At 39.1% G+C, this 16,630-nt stretch overlaps 1 protein-coding gene across 3 annotated transcripts in view; it reads left to right on the top strand.

Moving 5' to 3' along the window:
• STOX2 (storkhead box 2) overlaps positions 1-16,630 on the top strand; it is a 71,442-nt gene that overhangs the window by 45,525 nt on the left and 9,287 nt on the right. For all 3 annotated transcript variants that reach the window (XM_059470065.1, XM_059470067.1, XM_059470066.1), the window contains 2 exons: positions 6,220-6,372; positions 13,291-15,556. In XM_059470065.1, the coding sequence (XP_059326048.1) occupies positions 6,220-6,372; positions 13,291-15,556 (2,419 nt within the window). The remainder of the gene's footprint in view (positions 1-6,219; positions 6,373-13,290; positions 15,557-16,630) is intronic.

Genomic DNA, 16,630 nt, shown 5'->3' with positions numbered 1-16,630 from the left:
GTTTGGGGAAATACATTCTAAAGCACACAATATATTAAAAAAACACAGTCCCCCCACACCTCCTTCCCAGGATAAGCAACGCTACAGAAATCTCCTCAACTGAATCCTCTGGGAAAGTTCCGTGCTCCAGCAGAAACTTTTTATGATCATGGTTGTAACATGTGCTGGGATATCACTTTGGATCAGGAGGCAGCTGGCCACAGGACATGAACAAAGAAAAGGAAAATTAAATCACAGGAAATACACAGAATGAATCCATGTAAGATGAGTCTGCTGACTGTGGGTAATTTAGCACCTGCTTCTGAAAGTTGGTGCCACTTGGTGAAGCTGGAGATCATTATTTTAGCTGGGTCTGAATGATTAAAAAGATCAATTTACACAGTTGAAGTTAATAACTAGTAAGGAACTAGAACTCTGTTTAGGTTTGTTATATTGGTTATGGTAAGTTTGATGTGTTTTCTTCAGGCTGTGTAGATTTGGAGTGGTCACATCCTTGGAAGTGTTCATTACTGATTTTGATGGGTGTGCATTTCAGAGTTGCAGAGGGAACTTGCTGGTTAGTGAATGAATGTATTACTGCATTTGTTGAGCCTTTGTTTAAGCTGCTCTTAAACAGGAATAAATGGAAAAATCTTTAATGTATTTTTATTGTTGTTTTCCGTCCTCTAATATGTGTATCTGTCCAGTAAACACAACCTGCATCATTTTTCATAAAATACTCCAGGAAATGTAGCTTAAAAGGAGGATTTAGGCTATGTCTGGAAACAGAACAAGCAACATTTCTTCTAATTTTCTTAGTTTCTGATTTTGTCAGTGAAATGTGATCTTTTCTGTGTTAGCATGCTAGTGCAGATTCAAGGTGCTTCACAGTAGTCTAATACTACTTAATACTAAAGAATTAATTTAATACTAAAGAAATTTGCGTATTCCTCCTTTTCACTCCTTTTGTTCAGTCAAATGGGAATGTCTAACTTAAAATGGCAATTCCTTGTTGTGAATTCACATCAGAGTAGGTTTGCTGCATCTGCTTACAAAGTATTCTTTAATTAGCATAATTCAGTCAAGTTGGGGTTTGGGGCAAAATTGGGTAATTGTGCAACCCAGGCCAGACATGTAAATTCTTCAGCATCTGTCCCTTCATTAAGTAAATCTGAAAGTGTACTTTTTCTAGAAGAGACCTTTTACTTTCAGTATTATTGGGGGGAAAAAAAGATAATATTCTAGGCCCTCCGTTGCCCATTACAAGTAGTTTTGTTAGAAAATGACCTTTCTGTAGTTATTCCGAGAATGAAATCATAGACAAGTGTTGATGACAACAGGCTGTTGGCAAGAAAATTTTTGTAGGGGATTTCTATTGCAGTCACCACTGTAATCATGAGATGCCATGAAGTTACTGTGCTCTAGCTTGATGTTTTCTGATTAATAATGTAGTTCTGTAATCAGCAAAAGAAGTGAAGTCAGATTTCCCTTGTCAAGTGTTTTTTGACTGGATTCTGTCCTGTGTAGTGGGGGGTTGCTATGCCTGAAGCTCTGTATAGATGTAATGTGTAGCATCTATACAAAGTATACATCTATACAAGTGTAGCAAGCACTTGTTTTAGAATCCCTGCTCTTGTCTAGTGAGGCTCAATCTCCCTGACACATACAAACACCCAGATTGTGATTGTGCAAGCCTCATTTTAGCCTGTGTAAACCAGGCTAAAAATTGTGTTTAAAGGTTGTCTTGGGCCATAAGAAACAAAAGATTAAAAAGGTGTTGAGTGTCTAAAGAAGGGCTGTACTTTACAGGATGCAATGTGTAAATCAGAGGGTCTCTTCCCTGTTTCAGAGAAATAGGGTGTATAAATTCTAATATAGTATGATTTTGCATTCTAATTTCTTTAATTCATATACAATGGTTGTACCGAATTGGTTCCATTTGTAAGTCAAGAGGTGATTTTTCAAGTAATCTTTATGCAAAGTTCATGAGACAAAGAGTTTGACTTCCAGGTCACTTCTTTCCAGCAGTAGAATCACTAATAATGTGATTGTACCATGCTGTACCATGTATCAGCATTTTCTCTCAAATGGTGTTACCCAGACTTGCAGAGAACAGACACACTAGATACACTGGCACAGGAAAAGTTCTGGCTGGTATGGGTTCAGGATGTGTGTTCAGCTATGTTAGACCATCAATTTCTCATCTGTATGTTAAGGATAGTTATGGTTCCCAGTTTTTCAGAGTGTTTGAAAACCACTGAAGAAAAGTGCTGTATAAGAGCTAAGTGTTTATTTTATGTGCTACATTATCTTTTCTTCTAAGTAATAAAAATAATTTTCCCCCCAGGCCAGTGATACAAATCCCGTTCACTGTTTCTTATGTGCCTAGACATTCTTTAAAATGTCACCTTATACAAGAATTCTAGAAAACTTTTTTTTTTAATTATTTAGAGAGAGGTTTGGAAAGACATTGTAGAAACAGAGCTGAAGTTATATATACATGTATATATCTCATATTTAAACAAAACATGCAGTCAGCTGGTGAAAACTGCTCTCTGAGCTCTAGTTTTCATATAATTGGGAACACAAACATATGAAAGTTGAGGCTAGTAATTTGATTTCAAAAGAAAGCTGCTTGAGACAAGCATCAGTCAGAGCTAACAGGAGCCATATGCTAGATGTAAGTGATGTGGTCTTCAAAAAAATTAGGAAAAGCATATTTGCCGCTTTTTTTTTTTAGCAGATCTTTTCCTAAAGAAGTTGTAGTAAACCTTCTGTTCAACAGCCTAACAGTATTTATGTGTGTAATTGATGTTAATGTATTATATTATCTCATAGATGCAAGATATTTGCTGTTACCGTGCATCAAAGAAGTTTGTTGACTTAACTATAACCACAGAGTGTGTGTGATTTCCCAGAGCCACGGGACAGTCAAGATAAAATCTGGCAAATTAGAGCTTCCCTGAGTGAGGGGAGTTTGGCTTTCTGTCACTAGGTCTGCTCAAAATCTGTGCTAGCCTTTTGAAACAAGAGCTAGTAACTATCTCTAGGAGACAGTTATGAACAACAAGCTGTGGAGATCATTCTATCACAACAGAGCTGAAACAAGTTTCCTTGCCATAATGAAGAAGGTTGAGGAGCACTCAGTGGAAAGGAATAAGGCTTAACTCACGGTATTCCTTTACAAACCAGAAAGGCCCTCACGTAAACCAATATTTTTTAAACATCTCTATTTCATTTAGAGCCATTTAAGTTAAAATTTAATGGGCAATTATAGTAATCTTTGTTGTTAATTAAATGGTTGTTAAGCTCCCAAATATTTGCAAGCAGGGTGTGCATTACCCTGGTATACAAACTATAACATGCTGTGCTAGAAATTGTGTTAACATTGAGGAGCCACTACTGAATGTTTCATATTGAGGAATTATGTGAACTATAGTTAGTATTTCAGTGAAATCCCTCGCTTGTTCCTGGTGACAAGAGCCCTCCTGGCAGGGGGTCAGTGAGTGTTTTCTGCTCACTAACCTAGAAAGCAATTCCTTGCTGAAGGCCTACTTTAAAAGGGAGAATTGTGGGAAGTTACTAAAATCAGGTAAATTTTATTATTTCTTAGCTTGTACTTAGCCAGTTTTAAGTTAACAAGTCCCAGCTGGAAGTGATCTCAGAGGTGGATTTATGCAGGTTCTTGGCAGTCATGGCAGAGGGATGGGCTACTCCTGGACATGAGCAGAGCAACTGGTTTCTGAGTTGTTGTCCAAGCATCCCTCCGTGGGCAACTACAAGGCTGCAGAGCAAAGCTTCGGGTATAGAACTCCTTGAGTCCCTTTCCCACTTCAGGAGGCTGGTTATGGTATTATGGCCCCTTCTCTACATCCTACGTATCATTGTGGTTAGCTGTGAATGGATCATTCCCATGCCAGGGAAAGGAAGAAGTCTTCCTCCTGCTGTCTTGTCCTGGCACCTGTGTAGGTGGCAGTGAGGGTGCATGGCTGGGAACAGGCACAGGGATACTCCTGCCAGGCTGCTTAGGTTTGAGAAATTGCCAGGTCTTTGATGATACAGATAGAACAATTACGGAATTGCTGCCCTTTACCTGGATGCCCTTAAAGCTACTCTGTCCCAGCAAAACCAGGACACCAGAGAGCCCATTTCAGTGCCCTGTGAACTTGGTAAGATTATCAGCTGTGGCCACTATATGCCAATCTGTCTGACATTGCACTGAACTTAATTTAGTAGTTCTCCCAAGGATACCCATGACATAATCTTTGGTTAAAGACAGTCGTTTCTTATATTATTTAGCTAAATCTACATAATTCTTACCTTAATTCTGATGCTTCTTAGACATGAAACTAATCATTAAAGAAACTGATCTTCTATACAAAGTGTATGATGACTGGTGATCAAAGTTGGTAAACTTATGTGTCTGGCTGATTACAAAGATTTGTCTATGAACGAGTTTAAACTGACAGCAGAGATAATTATTAGTAAATAGCAATATAATAACTGTGATGTTCTTTATCCATACCAAAATGATGAGGGAACAAATGGTGTTGCTCCCATATCATGTGGAACATATCTCTCATGTTTCCCTGTAAGCTGTGTGTCATCTTCTTTGCTGTTCTCTGTAATGCATGGGGCAGGAGCTTTTAGGTGTATTTGAGTAAAAACACGTCCAGAGAATGTTATATTTTAAGGTCATAATTCTGTGGTCAGATAAGAATGAGTAGGATCTTAGGCTTCGCTGTGTTGAAGGGGGAGGAATGCTGCTGTGCTGGGAAGGGAGTGCAGCATTGATCTGGTCAGGCCTGATTAAGCAAAAGCAATCAGGAGATAGCGTAGCACAAATGTGTTGTTTTAAATCATTCTTGTGCCTTGGATAATGTGTATCACTGCTGTAGAGCAGATTGTAGAGCTTGTGATTGAAAAATGTTGCTCATAGGTCTCGCTGAGACAGCTATGCAGTTTACTACTCACCAATTTTTTCCCACCAAAGTGCTGAGTATAATGCCAGAGTGAATGCATTTTGATAATCAATTTTGGAAGCTGCTGCTCTTGCTTAGTAGACATAATAGGAATATAGAACTAATGGGGCAAATATTAGATCTTCTGAACTGAGAATGAAAATTTGAATTTTAATTAATTTCTAGTAATTTGATTCATGGTGAGATCACAAGGTGTTGCTCTGTGACAGCAGAAATAAGATGATTTTTGTGACATTTCAAAGCCATTTAGGTAGAACTTAATCCCTGGTTATTTACTGACCTGTGGGCAGAATAGGATTCATAATTAAGTGCCCTTTGTTCTGTCTGTTACTCCTTATTATTCCTTTTTCACTGGCAAGGAAAATATTTTAGCCTGTTGCTTTTCTCTCTTTGACATCACTGGGGAGCTGTCACCACTTCAGGAAGATTTACAGAGCAGAATCAAAGATTTATGTACTTGGATAAAACAAGTTAAAATGGCCTTGTATATGTGTAGTCATGCCAGTATTATCAAATTGTAATTTCTCCCATAACTTTAAGATCTTTTAATGATTTTTTTAAACTGTAGGTTAATGAATAGTGTGTAAGACAACATAAGAAAAGTTACGACAAACTCAATTTTCAGGCCATCCTGAAACCATAAAACTTCTCTTCTAAAAAATATATAGTTTGTACAACTATATATTGGCATGTAGATCCAGGAGAGGTTTATTCAGAGTATCAGTCTTAAGGTGTTTTGATGCTTTTGGGCCTCTAAAGAGTTCTGTGTTTTATCAGCTGAGTTAAAATGTTATTCATTAAATTAGCAACATTTTTTTAATCTTTGTTACTATTAATAAAAAAATACTATATCAAATGGGAATGGTGGGTGATCTATACTTTGGAAGGGGAGTGAAATTTCCCCTTTTATGTCCAGAGAAATATATGCAACTGTTATGTTTGTGCAGTTACCTAGTAGGATGTTAAGAGGAGGTTTTGCAGCCATGAGTGCTAATTTATTGCCATTTTCCTGAGTCTGTCAGTTGTACACTTTGAGAAGCTATGTCTGCATAGTGTGCATCTCCCGTTTTCCAAATTTCTCCGTGTCTTAAGTTTTGAAATAAGCTGATGGATGGTTCTCTATTGTAAGGGTTTTATACCCAGCTCAGTACAAAAACTAGAGATCTCTGAATTTTCACCAGCTGTATCTCTACCTCTTTGTGCTATGAGCAGATTTTTGAACAAAATGCTTCATTGCACATCTTTTGTGTTTTTACAGGTGATGTATCACCCATCAGCATGTCTCCCATCACTCAGTCACAGTTTATTCCACTTGGGGAAATCCTTTGCCTGGCCATCTCAGCAATGAACTCTGCCCGGAAACAAGTCACACAAGAAGCACTAATGGAGCACCTAACCACCTGCTTCCCAGGTAACCAGTCATTCATAAATCATCAGTCAGATGAGCACATGGCTGTAAAAAGGCAGTTAAAGAATCCTCAGTACCTTCTGGATGGCAATATTGACTCATCTGACATTCTAACCAAAAGTAAAAGGGACAATAGGGTTCTAATCTTGGAACTTGTTCTTTATCCTTAAACATATAGAGAATTGAGTTCTCTTTGATAAGATCATTCAAGTGGAATGCATTTTGCAGAACAAACTCCTGACTTCATATAAGTAATAAAAAATACTTGGTGTACTAAACAACAAAATATTGGCTTGTTTCTTTTTTCAGACAGTATCAGAATAAGCTTGTTTGTGATTTTTTTTCTCATAAAATAACCTTTTTTATCATCATAGCTAAAGGAGTGCAGGGCTTCTTTAATAACTATGGAGAACAAAGCATGATGTGATATAGCCAGAGAAACTCATTTCACCTTGTGGCTTTCAAGCTGGTTGCAGTAACTCATAAGGGTTGTGTTGGCATCATTCAACCAGCTGAAGTGTCATTGTCCAGCCTCTGAAGAGGTAACCTCATGTAGAGACCTCCCTTCTAAAGATCAGGTTTCCCACACATCTGCATGTCTTCCTTCACCTAGAACAGGCTCTCAATGTGTGGCCTGATGCAAGTAGTAGAGTCCAGTAACAATGATATGACTGTTTCTGTGGGAGGTTAATTTAAAGTAAAAGGACTGTGTTAGCCTGCTTTCCAAGAGTTCTCAGATCCTTCCTGGACACAGTTCTGACTTTTGCTTCTGCACTGCCCTTGCTTGAAAAACAGCAACAAAAAAGGCATCTCTCTCCATGACTAAACTAAAAGTTTTGGAGAGCTATAGATGCACTTGCTGTGTTCACATACACAAATGTACTGTTCAGAAGGTATTCTTGTCAGCATTTGATATTTATCAAATGGTAAATGGAAATTGCCTCGGATTAGAGATACTGTGACACCACAAAAAGGGAATCCTGTAACAAGAATGTATTCTTGAACATGCTGCTTCTCTGCTGGCTGTATCTGGAGTGGGTGAATCATGCAAAATGCATCTTGTAGAGACTTTTTGCATTGAGGCACTAAGGCGCTGGGCAGAGATTTACTGCTCAAGAGAACAGAACTTCTTCATTTGTGCTTTGTATGATCCTGAGCAAGATGTTTATCTGTTCTGTGTCTGAGTTTACAGTTCTCTAAAGTAGCTGAGAAACTTCTCCATTGTACCTATTTATAGTTACAAAAAGTAGCTAATTAAAAATACCTCAGTAGGAAAACTACTGATGCATTGGTCTCATCTAGGCAGCCCGACCACAGCCATGTTTTGATGTCTGGAATTTTTTTGCTTACCTTTTAGAGCAAGAGTTACTATAAGCCTTGCAATTTACATGTCTTTTGCTATAAGTGATGCTGAGTTCTGAGAATTTAAAAAATAATTCTCAATTGAGTGCTATGTTTGGAATAAACAATTGTCTGACGTTTAATTATTGCACTTTGAAAAAAGTACTGCAAGCATATTTTGTAAATACTGGCTTTATCTCCCTATTTGTAGTTTTGTTTATCAGGCTGATTTTGAAAATAGTGGTAAAAATTGTAAGGGCTAGAATGTGAAGAAGGCAAAGTTCACTATTGTAATTCTCTTAATTAATTTTGATGATTTTTTCCCAAGTTATCTTTTCTATGTATGCTATGTACTAGAAGAATTTCATAGATTGCAAGTATTTTTTCAATTATTTGATCAATATTTTTATATAACCATTTTTGCATGGTGGAAATAATAATTTATTGGTGACATGCCTTGAGTTTCCTGGGAGCATGATTATCAGTTCACTTGGTGTGTTGTGCTATTCTTGTTAGACAGAGCCAAACATGAAAAATAATTCAGCTGGCTGGATTATTTTGTAGACATTGCTCAGACAAAGCCTGAGGCAAGTTAGCACATAGTCTCTTGCTGCCTTTTTTTTTTTTCCACTAGCCATTAACATGTGAATTTCTCAAGTCTGAGATTAAAAAAAAAAAAAAGAAAAAAAAAGGGGAGGGCCTCACTTCCCAAAATGTAGATAAAGTTATTTGAAGAAAAAAAATTCACCCTTTGTTGACCAATTTTTCCCCTTCACTAGAGAAATGCCTTTTTCTCCCAGCCATGACATATTTAATATAGCAAGCATACATGTTCTCTCAGTGTATGAGGATTATCCAAAAGTTTTCTCCTTTCCAATAAAAAGAACTTCTTGTGCTGACACTTTTCACTTTTCTGCCCAAATCCCTGTAATAAATAATCTGTACCTTTTTGAGCCTTTGTATTCTTTGTGGCTATTGCAAAATAGCCTCTCATATGTCCTCTCATATTCTGATAGTTTATTTTTCCTAGCTAGGTGCTGATGCTCTGAGGGAGAGAAGAGCATTACCACTGTAGATGTGTCTGTTATTATCACGTAACCTCTCTGTATCTCTTCCTGTAGCAGCACTTGTCTGCCTGTGTTGTTTGTGCTTTAATGAACAGATGCTTCACTGCGTTTCATGGTGAAGATAAATTTCCTAAGACCCCAGATGCTATTTTCAAAAGTGCCTAAGAATAATAAACCTTTTTGCTCAGTGCAGGCTCTTACAGTTGCTGTCTAGCCCTCTAGTTTGCTGAGCCATTGTGCAGGCATAAATCTGGGCCATGGCTCTATCTGAAATAAGGTATGCTAATTATTTATAACATCACATAGCAACTACTCCACATCTTTAACTAGTATTTCATGAGCCAATCAGAGTATTTCTTTTATCCCTTGTTAAGCCTTAGCATCAGCTCAGGAGAAAATCATTTTAGCAGATTTAACACCATTTAAGTACTACTTCAGATGTATTTTTCATGAATTTATTTTATTCAAAAAGTTTGTATTGATAATGCACATTTTATTTGTGTTTTTTGTTATTTGTTGGGTTTTCAAAAAAGCAAGAGGGCTGCTCCTGCACATGCTTCCATTATTCTAACTTAGAATTAAACAATGTGATGTTTGTACAGCCCTGCTTTGTAATTTATTGACCATGGTTTAAATCCCATACATTAAATGTAAATCTTTGAAATCCAGTATAAGGAGCTAAGAATGTAACCCCTGTTCTGTGTTTGGCAACCAGACCCTCTTATCTGTATGAACCTGGACAAAGACAACATCAAACCTTAGTCTGTGCTGCCTTTAATAAGGATATTTGTCTTCTTTTTTTTTTCCTCACCAGTTCTGTGTACATACACGTTTAAATAATTTTAAGACCTTCAAAATTTCAGTGTAGAAAATACGTGTGTATTGGCCTAGGTTACTTTTGAAGCAAGCAGTTTTCTGAAAGCTGGCAAATTCCTCTGACAATCACCTTTATAACTTCACTCTTTAAATATATGAATTATATGTGTAGCACTTAAAAGAAGTGTCTTACGTTAACTGGGTTCACTCTAGGTCAGTGTTCTTTGTGAGCAGCAAACAAGACATAATCTTCTGTCTGGAAGCTCAGTGGATGGCATAGTAGACTCTCTTGAGATACAGAAAATGTACATGTCTGATGATTCAGTGTCCAGACAGTTTCTGCTTTTGAATTATTAAACCACTACATAATCTTAAATAACACCACTGCTGTCATGCAATATTTTATGGGCTGGAATCTGTAAGTCACTGGGGTTTTTTCCCTTGTTCCTATTTAATGGAGGAAGGGAGACCATAAGGAGACCTTTGAGTGCGGGGGGGGGCAGATTGCTTTAAAGAGGAAAGTCTTGAGAAAGCCAAGAAATCTATATTCACTCTGGATCCCATTATTCCTTTTTTAATGTCATTGCTCCTGTCTGCATGCAGGAAAGCCGAAGCTGAGTTTGGGTCTGTTTCTGCTTTTGTAAGTACCTAAAAGAGCTTGGCATAAAACCCATAGCTACCCTTAGTTGACAGTGCTGAGCTTCCAAGATCTGCATCTGCTGTCATCCCCGCTGGCTTAGTGAACCACAGCATGGACTGTATGCTGGGAGTGATAAAAGTGATAGGCTTCAACTCCAGAGAGAAGGCTGACACAATTAACTTTACAGCATCATTGACTGCCAGGCATGCTGATTTTTTTTCCTTGGTGTTTATCTGCACATTCTCCATTCATAGGAGTTACTCAATTAATGTAATTACTGTGTATCCAGTGTTTAGAGACTTACCCAACACATTGTAGCCCTTATGGTTTACTGGGTGAAAAATGCATATTATTATTTTTGCCATGTATTTGCAGTGCATTTTTGCCTAAATTGCTGTAAAACATCAATACATCTATTTCAATCCTTTTCCCTAACTTTTCTCTGAGCTCCCAGGAGAAGTACTTTCATCCCTTTTATTTGTGTTGTGATGTTTTTGAAACAGTATGTTAAGAAAAGTCTTTTTAGTAAAATAAGGATGAAAACTTCTCACAAAGCTAAGTATGTGTTGAAGTCTTTACTTGTAAGCTTCTGAAGAGTGCAATGGGTGGGGCAGGTTGTTTGTGTAGGGGAAGGAAGAGAGGTTGGCTGCTGCAGGGCAGGTGCACCTGAGCTGGACCATGGTTGGACCCTGCAGTGCCTATTCAGCACAGGATGGAGAAACAAATGAGCTTGAGTTTTGCAGTCATCCACGTCTTGTTGTGATGCACACCATAATGTCAAAGGGGTGGCGTTGCCCAAGCAGACACAGCAGCTCCACTGCAGGAATGAAGAGTTAGGTGACCATGAGTTGTTACAGGGATTGAAATCGTTCTTCATGTTCCTGTGTGATATCAAAAGCTCATGCAGAGGACAGCCTGCTCTGCCTCATAATCCACAGGAAGCCAGCATATTGTCTACTTAGTTCAGAGAGATTCAGAATTCTGGGCTAGATTTTTTCCCCCAGCTCTCTGGATTTTAGCTTTTCCCACCTGTTGCTGTTTCTGGCATGTTAACTCATCTAGAGGTTCTGGGGATCTTTGTTACTCTCACTCAGATTATTACAGAAATTGTGGACACCTGCATGAAAAAGGAAGAAAATGCAAGCTCCTGATTCTCCATATTTTTTTTCTAATGTTCATTCTCATTTGTGCTCTCAAATGATATGGTATCTTGGCCTCTCACTTCCTGTGTCCACAGTGGCCCAAATATTTCAGCCCTGTGGATGGTGGATGAGCTGTATTAACTCTATCCCAGTCAAAACCAGCACATGTCCCTGTGTACTTCTTCCTGGTGCCTTTTGTGCTGTAACTGCTTTCACTCATGTCCGTGTTGTTCCTAACCCTTTGTGTTCCATTTTAAAATTTTAGTTATGGATATGAGTAGTATGGTCATGTCTCTAAGTTCAAACAACACTCAGAGTCAGATGTAAGAATATGTTGCCTCCAACTCAGTTGCAAGACACAGGATAAGTCCAAATTCTCTTTTTCTTGTTGTTTTTAATGGGTTTTGCTGTCATCAGGAGATCAGTGAGCTTACAGGCTCCAGCCTTTGACATGTTGGAGAAGAGTTGGTGACCGGACTCTGTGTGCCCCTGGAGATGCTGTGTTTGGGGCAGGTACCCCAGCTGAGATTTCTCCATGAAGTGTTTCTGTAAAAAAGCAGATGCTTCACTGAAATGTTTTTGCATGCATTGAAATACTATTCTTCAAGACAGAGTTTGACTTGACAAGGTCCTGACCAGCCTCATCTAAATTTGCCAGGATTTGAGTAGAGATGCTAACCAGATTAATTCATGAGTTCTCTTCCAAACTAAGTTGCTCTTTGATTCTTTTTTTTTTTCCTAAATTACTTTTGTTTAAAACTAAGACCCCGAATAAATAATTTCAACTTTTTCTGTTCAAAATAGAGCATCCAAATGTTTGAAAAAAAAGTCCTTAGTTCTAAAAATGTAAACCAGACTAGTACTCAGAATTAAAATGCTTTTTAGTTAAACAAAATGTATTGATTGAAGATAGCTTTTTCCACTTATAACATGGAAGTATTTTAATTTTTTATTCAGCATAAACAAACTTTTTAAAACTAGTTTGTGAACTAAAGTTCTTTTTTCCTTAGCTCTAGATAGAACTTACCCCTATACACAACATGCAACTTAGTGTTTTATCTAATGAAGTATTGAAGACTTGGTCAGCACCACTGAATCCAGCAGGTGCACTGGTAATGGGAAGGATGTGGCTCACAGTGCCAAGTGTATCATATGCCATTGATGTGGGGTAGTCATACTCGTCCCTCTCTTGGTATGCAATACATGCACTTAGATAGTGTCCCACACATCTCACCTGAAAGACAAGGAACTCTGAGAAGCAAATTTTTGGGAGCTAAATCTGTAATTTCCAGCCTGATGGAAAAGACTTTCTGGGTAAGATGAATGGGATCATTCAGAATGTCTCTGTTTTGAAGCAGTTGATATGGTTGAAACATATTTTAATGGGAGAGCAAATCAGTTAAATCAGGTTGGTGATAAAGGGACAGTTTAAGGAACTGGGGGTTTTTTTTCGGTGTAGTATTCTGTGGGAAAAGCAGCTTAGTCATCCAAAGTAACAAATACCTACTGCCTTATATGTGACAAGGTGTTATAAGAATAGTTCTTGTGAATTTGGATATAAATGCTTTGTTGGAAGAAGAATAAAAGTAGAATATTTCCCTTGACATTCTGGTTTTCAGTGATTCCATCTCTTAGCTGAAGATCACCTGCACATTGAAAGTGCAGAAGTTCTCTTGGGGTTTTCTTTTAGCTCTTTATTAATGGCCTACTATTTAATTAATAATTGATAGGTCTGAAGTGTAGGAGATAAGTGGAAAAATAAACGGAGAAGAGAATACCTAACAAAACGCTTTATGTTTGTTCAGCATATTCGGCTTGCACATTGGGAAAACTAGCTTTTTGCTGGGAAGGGGGAAACTAGAGAGTCCTACACAGTTTTATGCACTTCCTGATATGTGTTTACTGTTATTTCTAGGAGTTCCAACACCCAGTCCAGAAATCCTTCGACATACTTTGAACATGCTTGTACGGGAGAGGAAAATATACCCAACTCCAGATGGTTATTTCATTGTAACCCCACAGACTTACTTTATAACGCCATCTCTCATAAGAACTAACAGTAAATGGTACCATTTGGATGAGAGGATACCTGACAGGTCTCAATGTACCTCTCCACAACAAGGAACTATAACTCCCTCCACCTCGGGATGTGTCAGGGACCGAACACTACCCAAAAACCACTGCGACTCCTGCCATTGTTGCAGAGAAGACATGCACAGCATGCATGCATCCACCCTACAGAGGAAATCAGCAAAAGACTGTAAAGACTCATACTGTCCTCCTTCATTATGTCAGGTCCCACCTACTGAGAAAAGTAAAAGTACTGTCAATTTTTCATATAAATCAGAGACACTCACAAAGCCTAAGGATGTAGAAAAGCAGTCTAAGAAATTTGGACTCAAATTATTCCGATTAAGTTTTAAGAAGGATAAGACCAAACAGTTGGCAAATTTCTCTGCCCAGTTTCCTCCAGAGGAGTGGCCGCTGAGGGACGAGGACACCCCTACCACTATACCTAGAGAGGTAGAAATGGAGATTATTAGGCGCATTAACCCAGACTTGACTGTGGAAAATGTCATGAGACACACTGCACTAATGAAGAAACTTGAAGAAGAAAAAGCTCAACGAAGCAAAGCAGGGTCTTCAGCTCACCACAGTGGACGAAGTAAAAAGAGCAGGAATCATAGAAAGTCTCATGGGAAATCGAGGTCGCACAGCAAGACCCGGGTGTCCAAAGGAGACCCATCAGATGGCTCTCATTTGGATATACCTGCTGAAAGGGAGTATGAGTTCTATGATCCCTTGACTCGATCCCCACGGGAAGGGTGTTTTATAATAGAACACAAGGGAGATAATTATATAATGCACAGCAATCCTAACATGATTGAATCTCACTTTCCCATGACACCAGAGTGGGATGTGTCTGGTGAACTGGCCAAAAGAAGAACTGAAATGCCTTTCCCTGAACCTTCCAGGGGAAGCTCCCACTCCAAGGTCCATCGGAGCCACAGCCATACGCAGGATAGACGATCAAGGAATGAGCGGTCCAGTAAGGCTAAAGAAAGGTCTAGATCCATGGATAACTCCAAGGGACCTCTGGGCTCAGCTACTTTAGGCACACCTGAAGATATAGGTGAAGGCTGTAGCCCAGATGACCAAACAACTAGCCAAACCTACATTGATGATAGTACCTTAAGGCCATCTCAGTCGCTCAGTCATCAAAGGGCTCTGATTTCATCCGCAAGCTACAAAGAGACTTGCATCCCTGAAATAGCCGGGGGCAGTGCAGAAACCCCCAGTTCTTGTAGCCTATTGGAACAAGGCAAGCCTACAGAGAATTTGCCATCATATAGTGAGCTCAACTCCTGCACAACAAAATCTGCAGTTGATGACTATTTTCAGTGCAACACATCCAGTGAGACTGTGCTTACCGCTCCATCACTACTGGGAAAGAATAAAGAGGATCATGATACACTAACAGGGACTGATGGGCTAAAAAAAATGACTCCCACAGAAAGACAGTCTCAACATATTGCTAGGGAGCCTGGGGTGCACAAGGAGGAGTCCCCAAAGGGCCCAAGCAGTGGTTCAGTGATTGCTGGCCAAACTGCAGAGGTGATTGCTAACGGGCGGCTGGTTCAGCATCATAGCACTGAATCAAGCAGCCTTGATAAAAGGAAAGAAATATTTAGCAAGGATACACTCTTTAAGCCTCTGCACAACACTCTCTCTGTGAATAGTTATCATAAGTCTAACACGCCTCTGCTAAAGCCCCATCAAAAGACCCCCTCTGACACATTGCCTGTCAGATGTGAGAAACTTGAACAAGCGATGGTAACCTCAGTCACACAAGTCATGCCTGTTTCTCAGAGACAGCAGGAGACAGCCGGGAACCAGGAGGCCTCCTTTGACTACTACAACGTATCTGATGATGATGACTCAGAGGAAGGAACCAACAAAAATGCTGAGGAAGAAAAGAACAGGGATGATGTTGGTACCATGCAATGGCTCCTAGAGAGAGAAAAGGAAAGGGATCTGCAGCGAAAGTTTGAGAAGAATCTTACTCTTCTCACCCCGAAGGAAACAGAAAATAGCAACAACCAGAGAGCCACTCACTCAGCCCGCCTGGACAGCATGGACAGCAGCAGCATTACTGTGGACAGCGGGTTCAACTCTCCACGGTAGGACTGTCACATTCATTGCAGCTTTACAGACTAGCAAGTTCCATTTATGGTTTTATGGGTGTGTGATATTGGTGACAGAATGTAGGGCTGTATTTAAAAATTTCACACATTTTCAGACAGTGTTTTTTCTATAGCTCTGGAATCCTCTATTCAGATATATGGGTTTCCCACCATACAGTAAGAAACCAGTGACCACTGGCGGCATTGACTCTGTATTAGTTCATTTTCTGTTTGCAGAAAACCTCCCTGTATCCTTCTTTTTCTATATTAAACTTGTGTTTGCTTTTAGAATAAAAGGGATGAGCTCCTGCATACTCTTCCCTTTCCCTCTAAGGCACTATCAACAAGACTAATGGAAAGACTAGGCATGACCAGGTGGCATAATCTTTGGCTCAGCCAAAAAGAAAAACAAATTATGTTGTTTTGTGTTTGGGCTTCCTTGTTTGTTTTCTTCAAAAGTTATTAAAGTGTATCTAGTCACAATTTCAAGCTGGTGAAACTGGAATAGCCACTCCCTCTACAAATTAAAAGTGCTCAGGATACTTGAACTTGATATTTGAGATGTGACTTAGCACTGCTGAGAGAGAGGTGCCTTGTCTAAGATACTTGGGAAGAGAGTCCGGATGTTTGCATGTGGTGGTGCTGCTTAGTAATTACTGTTCCAGGGATTTCAGGCATCATGGAAGTCTCAGTGTGCTAGAAGTCTTAGAAATGTAGGGAGGAGAGAATTGTTGGTGAATTCCCTGCCCTGGAGATTTCAAAAGTTCATTTCCAGGTTCAAGAATCCTTTATGCTAGCCTTCTTCCTTGTCTGTCTGACCTTTGGCAGTCCTTGATGGAATGGAGCATGACCTGCTTTGTTTGGCCTGCATAGCAACTCATCAGAGTTCAGAACAATGACTCTGAGAACACAGAAATAATGTACAGTAGTAGTTCTCTTAGAGTGGATTACTTAAGCTTAAATTATTTATTGCCTGTGTTTAAAAATAAAACCTCCAAGACTGATTTTATACTATGTGAAAAAAAAAGGGGGGGGGGGTTGTGGTTTTTTTTTTTTTTTTGGTGGGTTTTT

Source organism: Ammospiza nelsoni, chromosome 4 (assembly GCF_027579445.1).
Source record: "Ammospiza nelsoni isolate bAmmNel1 chromosome 4, bAmmNel1.pri, whole genome shotgun sequence".
NCBI lineage: Eukaryota > Metazoa > Chordata > Aves > Passeriformes > Passerellidae > Ammospiza > Ammospiza nelsoni.
The sequence above is the reverse complement of the archived record's forward strand: the minus strand, read 5'-3'. Positions and strand labels throughout refer to the sequence as shown.